This window comes from Lissotriton helveticus, chromosome 9, assembly GCF_964261635.1.
Source record: "Lissotriton helveticus chromosome 9, aLisHel1.1, whole genome shotgun sequence".
Taxonomy (NCBI): domain Eukaryota; kingdom Metazoa; phylum Chordata; class Amphibia; order Caudata; family Salamandridae; genus Lissotriton; species Lissotriton helveticus.
Window position 1 is genome coordinate 92,622,540 of NC_136070.1, and position 20,020 is coordinate 92,642,559.

The following is a 20,020-nucleotide window of genomic DNA, read 5'->3' on the forward strand; positions in this document are numbered from 1 at the left end:
CCGTGCTTATTATACATATAATGACCAGGTGTGTCTCTAGGCGGGATGTTAACTGACTCTTCTAGTATACCTTTCATGGTCCCTATCTGATGTAATTTCGAAAACAGTGGCATGTTGAAACCAACACAATGGAAACACAATACACACAGAATAGACTGAAACAATCAACAATCATTCACACTAAAAAAATTAAACACTAAAACAGATACAATCTAAACTGATACAGAGAGCTAAAAATGTACTTTAAAAAAACAACTTTATGCACTGGAATACAGCACAGCCATACCGGTCCCAGAAATGAGACACGTCTTTACCGTGTTCATGTGAACGGACACGTCTTTACCGTGTTCATACAACATGACCCGTCTTTAACTTTATGCGTTCCCCATAGTGGTACTCACCGGGAAGCAGAACTTGAAGGCATCGGAAACTTGATACTGCGCATGCGCCTTGGAACAGGTGGGCCTTCGGAAACCTCGGACCTTGCTCTCTCACGGGTTGGGCTCTGGTTGGGATGATCCGCGATCCTCACTGCCTCGTGTGGACGCCTGGTCGCAGTCCGTCTCCTCCGTGGGCCTGAGGGAGTAAGCAGGAAGTCCCGCTGGCGTGTACACTTTGGAGTCCGTCACGGCTGTAGAAGGGGGCAAGGGCTGGACCTACATCTCCGGCGCGTGGGGAAGGGGATTAGTCCCTATTCGGGCGCCAGATTTATGTGGTAAATAAAATATTACCCTGTCATAATTTCTATAAATAAACAAAGTGTCATGCATTAAATGAGAGGCAGAGTCCGTGGTGGCCGATTCAAAAGGGCTTTATTTCCATAACTCGAGTTAGGGGAGAATCGGTTCCATCACCACTAAGGTTCAGGAAGGGTCTTCTAAACCTTATTTACTGAGTACAATATTTATACTTTCAATCTCGTACATAGGGAGGAACGCTCCAGGCAGAGCAAGAGAAAGAGAGATAAGAGCATGTGGGTGTGCATTTGAGGAGTCATAGGTGAGTCATAGGTGGGTGGATACATGGAGGGGGTTGCATGGCCAGCTGGAACTTTGCCCTACTTGTGTGCGCAACTTGATCATGACGTGCAACTGACGTGTAACTGGGGGGAGCTGACATTCAGTCTAGTAGGGAGGCCTTCAGTGTCAGGGCGATCAGCACGTCTGGTATTATCTGATATCTTGAGTCCGGGGATGTATTATCTGAAGCAAAGGTCGCTCATCACTAAGAGCCAGAGAGGGCATATATTTCTTCGTTCATTGCGTGGGGGCCGTGGGCTTTCTACGGATGCAAGCTCTGCAAGTCACTTAAACTGAGACAGAAAGGCTAGGCCCTATCTCTGCAGACGGGTTCTGTTTACCTTCTTCACCAGGCAGGAATGTGATTCTGTAGAGCAAGCAGATAACTGTTGTGCAAAATACTGTCTTGGCACCCCGTGCTGGGCCTCTTTCGGCTGAGCCAGAAGTATGCGAGGTCAGGGATACGTAACTGCAGCTCTCAGAGTGTCTGGAGTCATGAAACCCTAATTCAGAGACTGGCTCAGGCTGAGCCACAAAAATGGGTTCATCTTGATTTAAGAGTGCACAATGCAAACACATGGGCCTCAATGCAAAATTAACGTTTCTTACATGGGAGACTTGATGACTGGCATCCTAATGCAGGACGTAAATGCAGAGGCCTCGTTATTCAGGCCACTAAGGGAAAATGCATGGGTGACATGCACATACATTGAACATAGGGTACACGTAGGGGACATATTGGTCATGTAAAATTTCATTTTCCTCATACTCCTTGGCTAGAAAGGAGCCCCCTGTTGGATTGCGGGCTCATTCCACCCGAGCCACGGCGACTACAACTGCACTGGGCCGGGGAGTGCCCTTACAAGACATCTGTCAGGCAGCTACGTGGGCATCGCTGCACACGTTTGCAAGACACCACTGCCTGGACAGCCAAGTCCGGAGGGATGGCTTCTTTGGCCGTTCTGTCCTCCAGGACTTTCTGGTGTGATTATTGGTTCGCAGACCCACCACCGGGGTTGGTATTGCTGGGGTATCTATTCTAAGGTAAGGAATCTAATACTAACGTGTCTCTTTCAGATGCACAAGTTACTACTTGTGTAACGATATATCTGTAAGAGACATTAGTTAGTATTAGATTCCTTACCGACCCACCCATCCTCCCCGTTCTGTGAACCGATATCTAGGGTTAGGGTTATCCCCTTTCAGGGCCCTAGTTTCAATGGCACCAGTGTTGTTTTTTACATGGCTCAGCGCTTCTGGCGCGGAAAAGATGTGTCTAAGAACTGACGTCAGTACGCGGAGGCGGCGTCTAAGTACTCCGACGACATCATCACGGCGCCCACGACGACGGACGCGGAGCCGCAGACGACGCCTACCAACGCGCATGGGTACTGCTACGCAAAAAATGTATGGATCCAGTCTGACGCCTGGGGATATTCTAAGGTAAGGAATCTAATACTAACTAATGTCTCTTACAGATATATCGTTACACAAGTAGTAACTTGTGCAATAGTCAGTGTTAACCTTGCAGCCTGACAAATTCAATAAAGGCGATCTGTGCTGGGCAGTGAGAGAAGTTTGTTGCCTAGTGTGGTGCTCATCATAAACCCTGAAGACAACATTTTTGGCTGTATTGCTTATCTTTGGCCCATTAAGACCTTTCGGCTTTTCTATATTTACCTGATCATCCATCTCCATTTAAATCACCTGTTATGATGCATTTTAACAAAGATCTGACTCCTGTTTCTCCCAAAACTGTTTGTCATATCGTTATGGAACTTGAACTTGGTGTTGACATGTTTTATGTGCATTCATTTTGAGCCAGTGCACAACTGCTCACTGCAACTACTGATGCGCAAAACAGACTTCCTAATTGTCATCACCTCTGTGCACCATATGAGTGAACTGTAGGGGCTGTCCGTGCAAGCTATGCTATCTTCTTCCCAGACACGTTAGTGTTGAGGACCTGCGGTACCTTCTTGCCCAAAGTTGTGATACCTTTTCAAGATGATAAAGCTAATACTGATTTAATGATTTTCACTCCACGTTCCCTCTTTGAAGGAGGAGGATCGTCATTGGCTCGATCCTAAAAGGGAGGTTTTACATTGACCAACAAGGATCATTGTGCCGAGGGCCTGCTCTTTGTAGAATTTTCTGGAGCAACCGAAGCAAAGGCAGTGTGCAGTAAGGGTCTTTGCCAAAAAGGATAGCTACATGCTGACTAAGAAGCAAACCCCTGCGAGCTAATTTCACTAAGGGCAAGGTTGCTACAACAGCATTGACAAAGGTAGGTGCTGGTTCTGGACATCTGCCAGGTTGGGACATGGACATCCGGGCACACATTCATGAAACAGTAATGTTTTGACAGCCAGGTCAAACGGAATGCCATTTTCCCTGCTCTGTCCTTTCTAGTCTGAGTCCACTCCCCAGACCCTCCACTTTTGGAAGCTACTGGTATTGTGTCTATTGTTAAGTTGAGAAATCTGTATTTAGAATTATCTATTAGAAAACCAAGTTACTTACCTGAGGTAATGCACTTTCTGGTGGATACTCTATCTAACGGCAGATTCCTCAATGCCTTCAACCCCACCCTTCTGTGGAGTGACCGTGGGACATCATAATAAGGTTACAAATTACCATCAGCAATTTTACACATTCCTTTGCGTCTGAGAGAGCAAAAGGAGAACAATTAAGAAATTGATTTCAGAGTGCAAGGTGGGTATTTAAATGTGGCACGTCTGAGGCAGAATGGTGTCACCACAGAGCCACATGGTGCCACCTATCTGCATGTGAGCATTGCGGAGAAAATTCTTCAGATCCAGTCTGGCACCTAGGAATGTTCTTAGGGTGAGGAATCTCTCCAAAAACAGTGTTACTGAATGTAAATAACTTGTTTGTCTGTGCATTGCAATAAATACAAAACAATAAAGGTATGATAATAATTTTTGCGGAATGGAACACACTGCTGATTCCTGGATTCATTTAACATTACAAGTACCAGAGCCTGAGGGGACTTGTTGTCTATTTCATTCCGGAGGGTTTCCAGGACAGTCAGTATGACCATCTCTGGGGAATGGGCTGGTTGAAAAACCTGCTTGGCGGGATTGAGATATGCTGACTGTTCAATGAAGGCACATAGACATCTAGCTACATGAGATTCAAGTAACTTAGCCAGGTATGGAAGGAGCGAAATTGGACGATAGTTGGTCAGTATCTCAGGGTTGGCCCTGGTTTCTTTTAGAGGGGAAAAATAATACCCTCTTTAAAGGTACTTGGGACAATGCCCTGAGTCAATGAATTATTCAAAAGAGATAGTGCAGGCATAGGAAGTAGAGCGAAAACCTATTTTAGATTGTAGGGTGGGCAGCTATCCATTGGCGATCCTGATTTAACTTTGGACAGGAGATCTGGAAAGTCCTGCCTGTCGATCCCTGGGAACTGTTCCAAGAAGTGGAGGTTTTCCGATTTTATTGACGGTGCCCTAGATGTAGTGTTCTTTAAGATACTATCCTTGATTGCAACAATTTTTTCTATAAAAAAGTATTAAGAAAATTACACAGCACTTGGGATGGTGTAGGTTTCCCTGTGATTCGGTCGGGGTTAGACAGTTCATAAATGATGGAAAAAATGTATTTCGACTTGTTTGAGGAGTTCATGATTTTGGTGGAAAAGGATGTGGTCTTAGCTGTGTACATGGCTTTTTTAAAGAGTTTAAGTTTAACTAGAAATATCTCTTTCTTAGCCGAGGAGTAGTTGCTTCCCCAGTTCCTTTCCACTTGGCGGAGGGCTAGTTTATGAATGTTTAGGTCTGCTGAAAACCATTTCTGGGCCACATTGCGCCGAACTGAGTTCACCCACCTAAGCGGGGCGTGCTTCTAACAGGCTGCAGTGAGACAAGTAGTAAGAATATCAGCACTGGCTGTGACCGAAGACTGAGTGACAGGAGCTGTATTGCTCAGTGTTGTCAGGAAGGAATTGTTATCCAGATTCTTCCAGTTCCTGGCCCTAGTCCCTCTGGTAACAGGTGGAGTAATCTTCGTTATATTGTAGATAGTGAACTGTATTAGGTGACGGTCTGACCAAGTGCTAGGGGAGACAATCAAGGCAGAAACTGTGGTATTAATCGACCAGACATGGTCTAAAATATGTCCCTTATTGTGCATAGCCGGAGTTACCCACTGGGTGAAATGCAGCCCACTGAGTAGGTCATTCAGTTCTTCCGTGTGTGGCCCACCCAGAGCATCGTTGGCCCAGTAGTTAAATTCGCTGATCAGCAATATGTTGGCATGATTCATCGTAAGGTGAGGCATCTGTTCACCCAGCAAGTGGGGGAACAGAGGAATACTCGGGGGGGGGGGGTCTATATAATAAGACACAGATCAACGAGGCCGGCACAGACTCTAGTTTGATAACTAAGTTATCCACCCTGTTTAGAGCTAATGGTGTTTGAGGTGAATTTTTAACTCTTGCTGTATGATGGCAGCTACTCCTCCGCCCACCTTTCCTAGGGGGCGGTTCACCTGTAAGATATAGTAATTATTTGGGAGCGCCGCCAAAATATCAGTAGCAGAATCTGGGGACAACCATGTTTCTGTTAATAAGAGAATATCTGGATGTGCTGAAACCTGTCGGTGGAAAATGTCCAATTTGTGTTTGGGCAAGAAGCGAGTACTCAAGTAGATAATGCTTAGCTCAGATGATTTTGCATGGTCTGAGCACCTTTGGGGTTTATTCAGGTAAAGTTCTGTCGTTGGGTGGGTATATGTGATTTCAGGAAAGACTGACCTATCCGCCATGAGACCCAACTCTGTCAGTCTAGCTGACAACGGGTTTAAGTGGCTGATCTCCTGATTGAAGGGATTTTAGACTAGACTGCGTATAAGTTAAACGCCAAGCATAATGACTAGCCCCTAGCCCCGTACTGGCGCAGACAAACTTGCCTTTGGCGTGCCACTGGCGCGCCGGCTGCGCTCCCGCTCTATGGCCCTCATCTACTCGTGGTGCACGATTGATCGATTGAGGGCGCATTATGATTAAGCTAGATGTTTCCCTTTCACTGACAGCACTCCACATGATCATTTTATTTACTTCTATTTAGCAAGCTCCATGAGCACAATATTAGGCATGCATACACAGACACAGCCATCCTATTGGCGTGTGGGTAGCTTTGGGAAGGATTTCCGAATGTTGTCAATCGCTCAAGCTTGAGTGAGTCATTCATTTCATGTGTTTCCATCCCACACAAACCATATGCACTTATTACAACATGGAACCATTGAAACATACTCTTCATTGAGGAGATCATCGAAAAAATATAGAGACTATGTGATGTGTGTGTTATACACATTTAACCCCATTAGGGAAATTATCATTTTTAAACAGGAAAGTACTCTTTGAAATGTGATTTTAGTTTGTTTATACTAAAAAAAAATGATTGACATTTTATTTTCTCATTTTTTGTCTCGCCTCCCATTTGCCCCTACTTACAATGTTTTCTTTCCTTATGCAAATTCCTGACTTCTGGTTTAGGTTTCCACCAAATCTGGCCTGGATCCGACTGGTGTGTGGCATGCATGGGGCATGGCTTGCTTGAAAGCTGCCAATCTGATCGCGGCAAGAGAAAAGTTTGAGCGTTTCTTGAAGGCCCCAGCAGATTTGAATCAGCTCACTCAAGGATCAAGGGTGCTTCAGGACGTTACCCAGCACCTGGAATCTGCCATGAAGCCCATTCTTGCTGGGGTGAGATGAAAATTAATATTTGTTAATGTTGAATGCAACATTTGAACGACATAGCTATCTCTTATTATGCCTACTTACATAGTTCTACCTTCAGTCTGATGGGATGTCCATTTCAGTTTAGTTACTAAGGTTACCAAGGGACCTTTACCACAGCATAAAAGAAAATGCAGTTTGGAAGCCCAGATGTGTGCGCAACCCCAAGCATGTCTTTGCAGTGCCCTCATTACATTCACCAGCTTTCCAGGGCCTCAGTTCCCTATCATTGAGGCGATTGCCCATAACGTTTAGACAGCCCTTGTGGTTCATTTCCTGTATGGTTTTCTAAGGCCATATGGAATGTTGAACATGGAAGAGTGCATCTTTGGACCACAGTAGTTGTCAGAGCAGCCATTACCTGGCCGCTTGGAAATGTCTCAACCAAAATTACTTCATGCAGCAGCATTATTATATCAATTTACACAGATCTGATCCAGAACAGAGCATTATTATTAAACTAAGTAAAAAAGTTGCATCCTAGCATCATGCTCTTCTCCTGACTTGTGTCGCCAGCGTGGGAGTGGGATGAGCACGTTTGGAGCTGTATAAGATCATCTTCTACTTTTTATTGCTTGGCTCAATACTGCTGACGTAGGTGAGCAGTTCTCCGTTCCAGTCACTAGACTGCTTCCATTTAAAGTTGGCATTACACATGGCTGTCAGTCCATTTCTACAGTCATTCAAACCGTTCAACTAACAGCTTCACTAGTTTTTCAGAAATGTCTATTTGTCACGAAGGAAACGTTTTACTCAAGTCATTCAATGTATTTTCCCCTAATTTATTGAGATTATTGAAATACACAATAGAACTATCACCACTTCCTCACAAGAAGCCTCAGTGGAAACCAAGAACCCATAATGAGGGAGCACTACATCAAATCTACAGTTACCACATGCAAGTGCAATATAGTACTCTGCTGTCTTGGAGCAAATAAGCAGGAAGCAGTGGCCATTATCAGACCAAAGGCACCCATTGCTAACTGTGTCTGCTTCCTAAATAAAGGATCTGGTGTAGTTCGACTTATAAACCATATCACTGGTCTCCTAGGTGTATCCTCCTATGGCAATACATCAACAGATCTTAATTTTTAATTTTTTATGGTAATATTTTGTTGCACCCTTTTACGGACAGCGTCTTGACCTGCTTGCACAAAGCTGCCTTGAAGTAGAAGTCTTGAGGATCCCTTCCTTAGTTGTCGACCCTAGTGCTCGGAGTCTGGTTGTTCTTTTTCACCAATGATTTCATCTCTTGCTCTTACCAAAGCAGTAAACATGTCCCACTTCTGTTTAATATTATAGTGTTGCCTACTCCTCCAGCTTTCCTTTTCTATTTGTTGACCTTCTATTTGAGCGGTGCAGTAATCCACTGTTCTCAATGTTCCTGTTGTGTGGTGATGGGCTTTTTATTGTTTCGTTTCCTGCCCTTTGATTCTGGTTAGAGTGCCTCTTGTTACAGTGTTTGAGACATGGGTCGTGGTGACAACTTTGGTCCTTACTCTCTTTTTTTGCCGTTGGGGCCTCTTATAAGGTCCCTTCCTCTTATCTCCCCTACCGTTCTACGGGCTGTAAATTCCTCCTCTCCTCCTGGGAACTGTTTGTTTATATGGTATTGGCACTAGGTATTTGGGTTTTACTATGGCAATAGCTCACACTCTTCCTGAGTTCTCTCTTGCAAGTCAAGAGTCAACTCCTTAGTGGCTGCTCCTTCCATCTTGTCCTGTAATGAGGGATCTATGCATTTGCAATCTTAGGTGCAACTTGTTTGGTTGTTTCCCTGGAACTCGCTTTCTGTGGATAATGGTTATTCTAGCCTTTACTGTAGCACTTTTTTACCTACCTACCTCTAAATCATGTGTGTTCATTTTCCCATGAGTCTGGAGGAAGACGAACTTGACATGCCTGCAAGTATAAGTTACCACAGTGACTCATACCAGTGGGTCTTGGTCCAGCTACCTTCACCCTACTCACTTGTGTTTCTCCTTATTGTCTATGTGGCCCTTGCTGTTCTGTTGATGGAGAATGGGTGTATGGTATCTGGAGCACAGAGAGGAGTAACGTATGTAACTGTAATACCTCCACCCCTATATAAAATTATAGTCCATTTTATTCTGAAAGTGTTTTGTCTAAGTATGTCTCATAAATATGCAATAACGCTTGTTTGTATCAATATCGCTTTGTGGTAACAGAAAGACGATGACTACATTGCCACACTAAAAGAACTGGAAACAACACTGAAGGCTGGAAGCTTATGGCTGGAAATTATGCCAGAAGGAAAGGTGCAGCAGAACGCCTACTACAAGGAGTGTTTGTACTACCTGGAAACATACGGTACAAACCTAGCTATCATCAGCTTCCTCATAAGACACGATTGTATGAGAGAAGCTCTTCTGCATCTGTTGAAAAATGTGAGTATAGTTATTTTTATGCTAAAACGGCTGTTGGCCTCTGTGTCACTCGTATATTGTACTATATATGTTGTAGGAAGTGTTAACTTTTACTAGATCATTAAAAGACGAACAATGAGGGTATTGTGCATTAGCTTTCAAGACCATACAACTCCTTTCATCAGATGTAGGTTTGGACTATAAAGCCAATGTACTATGCTATTGTTTTGACCATTGTACTTATCTATTGAAAGGTGTCACTAGCTGCAGCATTCAGAATTTAAGTTGTAGAAAAAAACCTATAAACTGTGGCATGTACAGGCTAAAAAGGAGAGTTCTAGTTTTATAGTAAACTTATTCTCTTTATTAAATAAAAGATCTAAAACATTTAAACATAGAAATTCAGATTATAAACTATGGAAGGAGTATTTTGTGAACATTTGTGTTCTAGTGTACAAAGAGTCTGTTTTGCTGACGCAAACCACTTGTTCCCCATACCTCTGATAGATTATTGCTACAATTCAAGCTGCTGTATTCATGAGTGGCAGGCCTAATTCACTTACTACCTCTCCATCCTCCCGGTGCACAGTTGTCTTCTTCGGTATTCCACTTATTGATAAGGTCATCACAGCTGGTATTGTTTCCTTTTGACTTGTCAGTACAATGGATATATCTATATTAAGCAAACAAAAAAGGAAAATAAAGTACAGAGTATTTTAATCCAAAACAAAGATTTGCTTAATAAACTCAAACATTAGGCATATCACATGGACAGAGGGAATCCTCTTGGTCAGGGTCACACACACTCTGCAACATACAGTTCAGTCTACTTGTTACTGAACTGGACCTTCTAGATTTGTTCAAAATATGACCTGGTATTTTTACAAAACTCCTTCTGTGGCCCTGCCGTAATCCTATTGTGCAACCATATGCAGTTTACCTTGTTATGTTAAAGGAGCTTCTTAAGCGCACGCACACTGAGCAGTTTCATGGCGCTGAGGTCAGATGGAACGCTGCATTATCTGAAAAAGACACGTTAGTGATAGATTCCTTACCTTAGAATATCCCCAGGCGTCAGACTGGATCTGGAAAATTTTCTTCAGCAGTACCCGTGTGCGTCGGAAGGCGTCGTCGTACGGCTCTGCGTATGTCATTGGCATCGCAGTCGCCGAGATGGCGTCGCTCGAGCTACTTAGACGCGCCCACGCACACAGATGTCAGTTCTTTCTTTTTCCGCGCCAGCAAACTCAAATTGGGAGAAACCGGTACCCCGAGTCACTTTTTGACTGAGTTTTTGGGGACTTTTGTGTCTGTTTTTTGAGTACTTATACTCCGGATGCAAAGGGATGCCCGGTTTTAAGTCTTGCGCGGCCTGTCCCCGCACGATGTCGGTGATGGACCGGCACCGTAAGTGTCTCTACTGCCTGGGGCGTAACCACGACTCTGAGTCGTGCCCCCACTGCCAAGCCATGGCTCTGAAAACTTTGCGAGAGCGGTCCCGAAAGTGGCTAGAGGCCTGGGAGTTGGCTCCGCTCCGTTCCAGGTCCCAGTCCCGTGTGGGGTCCAGGGACCGTCCGCGGAGCCATCACCACCAATCGAAGTCTTCGCAGTCGGAGTCAGGTAAGGCAAAGCACAAAAAGTCAAAGAAGCGCCGTCGCTCTTCGCCTTCCCCTCATGCGACACAACTGAGGGGAAGGCTCACTGTAATGTAATGTAAAGGCACATTTATATAGCGCTACTACCAGTCCATGGAGCATCTTGGCGCTCAAAACCAACCCAGCCGGAATAGGATGGTGGACTGGAGGCAACTCAGAACACATTACACACTTTACACTAGTGCCCTACAGGCAGCGTCAGTGAGAGAGAAAATCCATGTCTTCAGGGATTTCCTAAAGTGGCTCTCCTTAGACATAAGCCGAAGCTGGGGTGGCAGTTTATTCCAAGCCCTGGAACCTAAGAAAAAAGGGATTTCCCACCCTTAGTGACCAATCTAAATCTGGGGGTTACCAAAAGATTTTGATTGGCGGACCTCAGACAACGTGCTGGCTGATAACTTTTAAAACCATTAGACAAGTATATGGGTCCTTGTAGCTGAAAGGCTCTAAAGGTGATAACAAGGACCTTAAATAAAACACGCTTGTGTATAGGTAACCAATGGAGAGTCTTGAGCGCGGCCGAGGCGGATGACTTTCTAGGCCAGCGAAGTACGGGCAGTATCATGCTGGACTAACTGCAGCCTGTGGAGCACTGCTTTGTTAGTTCCTGCATACAGGCTATTGCAGTAGTCCAGTCTAGATGTTATCAATGCAACTGCCACGGTTTTCCTTGCTGCAAGTGGAATAAGGTCAAAAAACTTCCTAAGCGATCTAATGATATGGAAGCATGTGCTATCCACGCCTACCGCTTGCTGCTTAAATGACAATTGGTCATCAAATTTGATGCCCAGGTTACGGGCAGAAGAAATAGTGTTTGGAGGGGCTTCAGCATTAACGGGCCACCATTGTTTGGGGGAAAACAAGTTTTGAGGGCCAAAGGGCAATATTTCTGTCTTCTCGGAGTTACATTTGAGGTGATTGTTATTCATCCACTCAAATGTGGCCGTGAAACAGTTTTTCAAATTTTCCTCTGCTCCAGGCAGCTCCCTGTCCAACACCAGGATAAGCTGCGTGTCATCAGCATATGATATAGTGCTAATCTGGTATGAGGCGATTAGCTCAATCAGGGGTACCATGTAAAGATTGAAAAGTACAGGGCTCAAACTAGAGCCCTGAGGGACCCCTGAGCTGATGACTTTTACTTCAGATTTAAATTCACCCAGTACCGTGACTTGACGTCTTTGGTTGAGGAAACTTCTAAACCATGCCAATGCCACTCCTCCTATACCTGCGTTACATGAACGGTCGATCAAGATTGTGTGTGAGACCGTGTCGAAGGCCGCCGATAGATCGAGTAAAATCAAGACGGCCTTCTTCCCTTGGTCCATAGCCATTTGCAGGGTCTCTGCCGTAAACAGAAGGGCAGATTCGGTAGAGTGTTTAGATCTGAACCCTGATTGGTTGGTGTGCAGGATGTTATTCTCCTCAAGAAAATTCGTAAGTTGGTTATTAACACATTTTTCCGTCAGCTTAAACACCACAGGGAGCAGGGAAATAGGACGCAGGTTGGAAAGAGTGGTTGGGTCTGGCAAAGCCTTTTTCTGAAGTGGCATAACCGCTGCAAGCTTCCATTCGCATGGAATTTCTGCCGTAGCCAATGATGAGTTGATAATGCTGTTGATGGTTGGATTTACCTCCTCAACCAACGCCTGTAAAACCATAGGCAGACAAGGGTCAAATGGGGATCCAGATTTACTTGCTAAAATGGCCTGGTGTGAATCCTCTAGGGAAATGGGCACAAATGAGTCAAAACAAGTGGTGTTAATTATTTCATAGCCCGACCTCATCTTTTCAGAGTTCACCGAGATAGATGACACAGGAGGGAAATCCTTCACGATGTCTGAGATCTTCTTCTCAAAATAATCAGCGATAGCATTACAAAGAGGTAACGAGGGGGGAATTTTCTGCGAGAGTGCTGTGGGATTGGGATTGGTGAAACTGTTGACAATCTTATAAATCTCCTTCTGTCCATTACCAGAGGAAGAAATAGCCTCCAAATAATGTGCTTTTTTTGCCGACTTGATTGCGGCATAGTACTTCCTTCGAGCAGATTTATATGTGTCACAGGCAACAGCCTCGTAGTTCCTTCGCCACCTCCGCTCTAGTGATCTCACTTCGCCTAACTCCATTTTTAAGGCTAATGAGAACCATGGGGCACTCTTTCTATTTTTGACACAGCTTGGGTTTTTATTTTTCTTCGTTGGATCCGAGGATGAACCAAATGTCACCATCCACTCACAGAATTGCTGGTTGTCTATCAAAGTGTGACCAGTTAGTGCAGGTTTACTGTCTCTTAGTTTCTCCAAGAGGTCTGGCCTAGTGAGTGAATTTTTCCAATCCGGTTTACAAGTAATTGTTTTCGTACATTTCACAGGGGCCTTATGTTTTAGAAGAAGGTCAAATGGAATAAGTTTGTGGTCTGACCAGATTTGAGCACACAGGGATTTGACTATCAGACTATCTGAGTTGGAACAAATACAATCTAGTACATGACCTGCTATATGAGTAGGTTCCAACGTTAGCAGGGTAAGACCAAGAATTTTAATAATGTCCATGAAACAAATTGGCCCTGGCTCCTTTGGGGAGTCTAAGTGGAGGTTAAGGTTAAGGTCTCCCAACACCGTGCAATGGGCAAACCTAAGCGTAAGATCGCTCAGCACATCGCCAATGCTCTCCAGGAATTCAGTGGGTGGGCCAGGTGGACGGTAAATCAGATCCCCAGAGAAAGTAAAGGAGTCATGAATACCAAGGCAAAAAGCCATGGCCTCTGCCCCCTTAATGTCTGGCAACTCATACGTAGTACATTTCATTATATTGCGGTAAATGATTGCCAAACCACCTCCCCGTTGCAGAGGTCTATCTAATCGCTGAATTAAAAAGTTTTGTTTGCGGAAGAGCCACTGCTATATCCGGGTTACACCAGGGACGAAGCCAGGTTCCCGTCACAAGAAGCCAGTCTAAGTTCATCTCTATAATCCGGTCGTTAATATGTTGTGCATTTTTGCGTCGCCTTACAGTGGAAGCAACAAGCTGGGCCATCCCATGTATCTGGTGATAGGGTATCGCAACAGTGAGACGAACACTTATTAAGGGAGCATAACCACTCCCTGGGCAAACCTAGACCACTATCATATGGAGCGGAGTACCTTGCCTCTGACGCCTCTTCGACGCTGACGAGCGCAGACGGGTAGGACTCTGGCTCGACTCCGGCGCGATTACGGCGCGCCCGATGCGCGTCCCCAGACATGTTTAAATAGGGGACTCGCCTGTCCGCCTGAGCACTAGAGCGCTCACCAAGATGGTGCCGCTAGACGTCCCTACCTACCCCCAAGATGGCTGAAGGACGCGTGGACCTGTAAATGACCCGCTAAAGCAGCGGTGGAAGGGCCGATTACAGTGCAAGTAAGCGCTATAGGTGTAATTAAAAACACGGGGCTGAAAAGTAAATTATTTTAAAAGAATAAACACAACAAGATTAAAACACAACAAGATTAAAACGCGCTAACAGCCGCGAAATTAGCTAATTAGGAGCGCCTAGTGCCTAGAATGCTCCGCGTAACACAAAGAATGCCTTGTCCAAGTCTCCTTCTACCGTGGCTCCGGAGGAGGGTGGTTCCTACTCTATGGTGTTGCTTTGTGTAACAGAGGCTCTCCACCTCAAGCTCCCTGCTCCCTACCGTGGCCGTCAGGGCTAACCTCCTGACAGAGGTGCTTCGGCCGGCTTCGTCTTCTACGGAGCCGCTGCTGCCCTTTAATGATGCACTCTTGGAGAACGTGGCCCAACGCCATCGCCCAGCCCCGGCCGACCCTGTTTTCCTCTTCCAACACCCTACCCCTGAGAGCTTGGTTGTCCAAGCCTCTGCATCTGCGGACAGGGAATCCAATAAACTGGAGCAGTTTGGGAAGAAGATTTTTTCTTCCGCCAGGTCAGGACTGCGGTCTGTGAACATTGCATGTCTCTTGGGTCGTTATTCCCATTCTGTGTGGGATACGGTTGCGTAAGTGCTGCCTCAGTGTCCGGTGGAGACTCAGACACTTCTCTCCCTATTCTCGCTATTGCTGAGGGGAGAGACGCAGCCAAGTTCACGATCTGTTGTGGTCTTGACACTGCTGACTCACTGGGCAGGGCGATTTCCACGACAGTGGCGCTATGCCGCCACACCTGGCTGAGAACGACTGGCTTTTCTGGGTATGTCCAAAACACATTGATGGACATGCCCTTTTGATGGCACTCGCCTGTTCGGCAATAAGGTGGATTGCGCTTTGGAGCGTTTTAAGGACTCGCGGGCTACGGACAAGTCCTTGGACCTCTCGGCCACACACACTCCTTCCGCGTCGGCCTTTCGCTCCTTTCGTGGTCAAGGAAGGGGCGCCCAAGCACGTTCGTTTCAGAGCCACAGGCCTGCGCTGCAACAGTCTCAACGCAGCTGCGGACGTGGGTCCTGCAGAGGCGGGTCACAGAGCCAGCGTGCAGGTCTGTCCATCACCCCCCTGTTGCCATTGCCTCCAAACCGCCTAGTCCGGTCTTTCAGACCTTCCAGATGCCAGTAGGTGGCAGGATTCGCCATCACCTCCACCACTGGCGCAACATCCCATCGGACAGGTGGGTTCTGCAGATTACTGGAAGGGGCTACTCCCTCCCCTTAGAGATTACACCCCCAGCCATGCCACCTCAATCTCACCGCATGTCGGGGAATCACTTGGCATTGCGCAACAATTGGAGTGGGCGCAGCATCAGGGGAACCTGTCCGACTACATCCAGATCTCGTAGGGCATAGCGCAACAATTGGAGTGGTGGCTCACGAATCAGCATTGGTTCAGCGGCAGATCGCTCTCCTTTCCCCAACCGGAGCACACAGTGGTGACGGCGGCGTCCCTTCTGGGATGGGGTGGCCACATGGGAGAGGCAGAGATCAGAGGCCATTGTTCTCCGGCGGAGTCCCGGCTCCATATAACCTTCTGGAGCTTCGGGCATTCCTTCCCTCTGTCAAGGGGAAGGTGGTGCAGGTGTTCATAGAGAACACCACCGCCATGTGCTATTGCTACAAACAAGGCAGGGTGGCGTGACTCTGTCAGGAGGCTCTGTGCCTCTGGACATGGCTGTAACGTCAAGACATTTCCTTGACGGTTCAAGGACGCCAGGCGGAAGAACTCCGCTGCCTTTGCCTGATGGATCACAAATGGCGTCTTCACTCTGAGGTGGCGCAAGGTCTCTTTCAACAGCGGGGAGAGCCTTGGTTAGATCTATTCGCCACCAAAGAGAATGCATGATGTCATCACTTCTGCATATTGGAATTTCCAAGGCGGCACCGCTCAGCTATGCTTTTCGTCACAAGTGGAGCTGCAGTCTATTGTAGGCCTTTCCGCCTAATAGCACTTCTACCCAGAGTGCTGAGGAAGATGAGGTGCAACCGGGCCCAAGTCATTCTTGTGGCCTCGGACTGGGCTCGAAGAGTTTGGTATCCCAAACTAATCAGCATGAGCATGGATCCCCCAATCCGACTGACTCTTCAGGAGGATCTTCTGTCGCAGCAGCAGGGGGCGGTCCTCCACCAGAACCTGTCCAGCCTCCACCTACATGCGTGGATATTGAGCAGCGACAGTTGATTTCTTTTGACTTGCCTCCTGAAGTCTGTGATATCATTCTGGCAGCCAGGCGTCCCTCCACTAAATCGGTATACGCCTGCAGGTGAAACAAATTTGTGGCAAAGGCTGTGGATCCCCTTTCTCCCCCTCTCTCAGAAGTCCTTTTGTTCTTTCTTTCTCTGGCCCAGCAGGGCTCTGCTCTGGACACTATCAAGGGCTATCCTTCTGCAATTTCGGCCTTTCTAAGGCTCCCTAATCAGCCCTCTCTTTTCAAGTCCCTTGTTGTAAATAGATTTCTCAAAGGCATTACACACCTTTTCACTCCTATTCCATTTGTGATGCCACAGTGGGACTTGAATCTGGTGCTTACTTTTCTGATGTGCGCTCCTTTTGAGCCGATTCACAACTATCCTCTTCGTTTATTAACTTTGAAGACTGCTTTCCTGGTTGCCATCACCTCTGCTAGGCACGTGAGTGAGCTCCAGGCTCTTTCATGAAAGCTCCTTTATTGTCGGGCTATCCGGACAAGGTTGTGCTTCGCACTCGTCCTTCCTTCTTGCCAAAGGTTGTCACTGCCTTCCACATTGGGCAAACTATCACCTTGCCCACTTTCTTGCCGCCTCCGTACCCTTCCAGAGAGGAAGAGAGGCTCCACCGTCTGGATCCAAAACGAGCGCTTCATTTTATTTGAATCGCACACAACCGTTCCTGGTGGATGACCAGCTCTTTGTTGGCTTCATGGGCACCAAGAAAGGCCGGGCTGTACACAAGAGGACTATCTCCAGCTGGATCATCTTGTGTATCAAAGCCTGTTACTCTCTGGCTAAAAAGGAACCTCCGGTGGGGTTGCATGCCCATTCTACCGGGGCGACAGCAGCTACTACTGCATTGGGACCTGGTGTCCCCCTGCAAGACATCTGTCAGGCAGCCACGTGGGCCTCGCAAACACTTTTACTAAGCATTATTGCCTTGACAACCCAGTCCGGAGAGACAGCTTCTTTGGCCGTTCTGTTCTCCGTAACTTTCTGGTGAGATCTTTGTTCACAGACCCACGACTGGTGTTGGTATTGCTGGGGTATCTATTCTAAGATAAGAAATAGATCACTAACGTGTCTCTTTCAGATGCACAAGTTACTTACTTGTGTAATGATATATCTGTAAGAGACATTAGTTAGTGATAGATTCCTTACCGCCCCACCCATCCTCCTCATTCTGCAAACTGATTTCTAGTGTTAAGGTTATCCCTTTTAGGGCCCTAGTTTTAATGCACCAGTGGTCTGTATCTTGCATAGCTTTGCGTTCCTGACGCCGAAAGTTGTGTACAGAACTGACGTCGGCACGCATGGGCGCGTCTAAGTTGCTCCAGTGACGTCATCTCGGCGTACGTACGAGGAGCCGTACGATTACGCCTACCGACGCGCAGGGGTACTGCTGACGAAAGCTCTCCGGATCCAGTCTGACGCCTGGGGATATTCAAATGTAAGGAATCTATCACTAACTAATGTCTCTTACAGATATATTGTTACACAAGTAAGTAAATTGTCTGACAGGACAATTACCTTACTGATATGCTTGGGAAAATAACCAGGTTTTAAGCTTTTTCATGAACTGAGCATAGGGGGTCGTCACCCTCATTTCTACGGGAACTGAGTTCCCCCATGCTTTTTGCGTTTGAATGGCAGAGTGGACAGTAGGTTGAGATTGGAAGAGCGCAATTCTCGGGAAGGGATATATTGCTGAATCCTTGAAGAAATAAAGGCTGGACCAACCCCAGCAAAGGCTTTAAAGATGGTACAGCCCAGTTTGAAGGCACAGTGTTTGGCCACTGAAAGCCAGTGTAGGCTCTTCATCAGATGCTTGACATGATGTCGGCTAGGCTGATGGGCGATTAACCTGGTCGCATGGTTCTGCACCAACTGCAAAGGGTGTAGTTGATATGCTGGAATACTAACATATAATGAGTTGATGTAATCAGTACCCGAAATTACCAAGGCTAGAATGATCAGAGTCAAGGCCTCAGTGGTCAAGAATCTGCTGATGTTCCGGATTCTGCACAGATGGAAAAAGCGCAGGCAGAGACCACAGAGCCAATCTGGGCTTTTATGGACAAATCGCTACTAATAACAATCCTCAAGCTCTTAACAGAGCCAGTTGGAAGTGGGGAATTACCCAGAAATAGAGGCCAAAAACTAGAGTTCCACGGGTTAGCTGTTCCCCCTGTTAAAATGAGCTCGGTTTTCTCGGGGTTCAGTTTCAATTGATTGTCATTCATCCAATTGCTGATAAAGCTCATGGTAGGCTGAAAATTGGAGACTGAGAAAGTGGAAGAGTTGATATCAAACACCAGCTGCAAGTCGTCAGCATAATTAAATGTTTCAACCATTCTTTCACGTAGCGACCGGATCAAAGGTCATTTTTTTGGTGGGAAATTGGGCAGGCGGACTGCTTGAAATCGGTTGCTCAGGAAGGAGGAAATCCACTTCAGCGCCAGACCCTGGCGCTGCTGACATGTCGATCAGGAGACCATGATCAACCGTGTCAAAAGCAGCTGATAAGTCAAGCAGTACCAAAACCTGGGTGAGGCTCTTATCAGCCCCTCTTCTGAGCGCATCCATAAATGCGAGGATGACTGACTTAGTTGAATGAGCAGGTCTAAATCCTGCCTGATGAGGGTCCAGGAAGTGGGAGTCTTCAATGAAGGAACTAAGACAATTCCATACATGAGCTTCCAAAATTGTTCCTAGGTAAGGCAGCTGCGAGATAGAGCGGTAATTACTAAAAACCAGTGGATCAGAGTTAGGCTTCTTCAGAATCTGAACAATTTCAGCACTTTTGAAGGTGTTGGGGACAATACCAAGTTTAAGGGAATTGTTAACCAGTGCGAGAGGGGGGTCTGGGCAATTAAGAAAGGCAGCAATCTGCGGAGAGCCGGACCCGACTTTACTAAGGACAAAGAAGTTTTCCTTTGAGATGGGAGGGGGGGGTTGATCGAGTAAAAATTAATTTTTACTCAAGACTGAAGAGGCCACAGAAGACCAAATGATCGCTTTATCATTCTGTACATCAGTTAGGGTCATTGTCTCAACTAATCCTTAAATAACTGTTTTGTCAGATCACTTGAGTTGTTTACAGACGCTTAAACTCTGTACATTGATCAAGCCTTTTTTTTTTTGTCAAGAGCCCACAAGAATCAACTCAAAGGCATGACAAAGCGACAAGAACACTGCAATAAATAAATATTGAAATGACAACTCAAGATGCAAATAAAATCTGCCTGTGCAAGAGAGAGTTGATGCTGTTGCACATAAAACTGGAAAGCTCTGCCCATTTAGTCCACCAGGATTTTTTGCTTTTGACTTACCAGTTTTTTGGCCTTCACTGTAGGCGAGTTTCTCTCACAGTAAATTCATTGTAATTGAACTGGGCATTTTCATCACAGTGTCTACCTTTTAAGTTAAGGTCACTGATCCTCAGCTAAGGAAAGAGGCACTGGGCTGGTTGCAAAGATATAGGAGGTTTGCACATGTAAGACTACCATTGTGCACAGCCTGGTATCTGCACACTGGTAGCCTGCCGCATAAGGGACTCTGCAAGGATTGGT

The 20,020-nt window shown here is 46.2% G+C and overlaps 1 protein-coding gene across 2 annotated transcripts in view; it reads left to right on the plus strand.

The window, feature by feature from the left end:
• The window catches only part of ZFYVE26 (zinc finger FYVE-type containing 26), a 657,581-nt gene that overhangs the window by 463,759 nt on the left and 173,802 nt on the right, over nt 1-20,020 (plus strand). For both annotated transcript variants that reach the window (XM_078659543.1, XM_078659544.1), the window contains 2 exons: nt 6,549-6,758; nt 8,981-9,199. In XM_078659543.1, the coding sequence (XP_078515669.1) occupies nt 6,549-6,758; nt 8,981-9,199 (429 nt within the window). The remainder of the gene's footprint in view (nt 1-6,548; nt 6,759-8,980; nt 9,200-20,020) is intronic.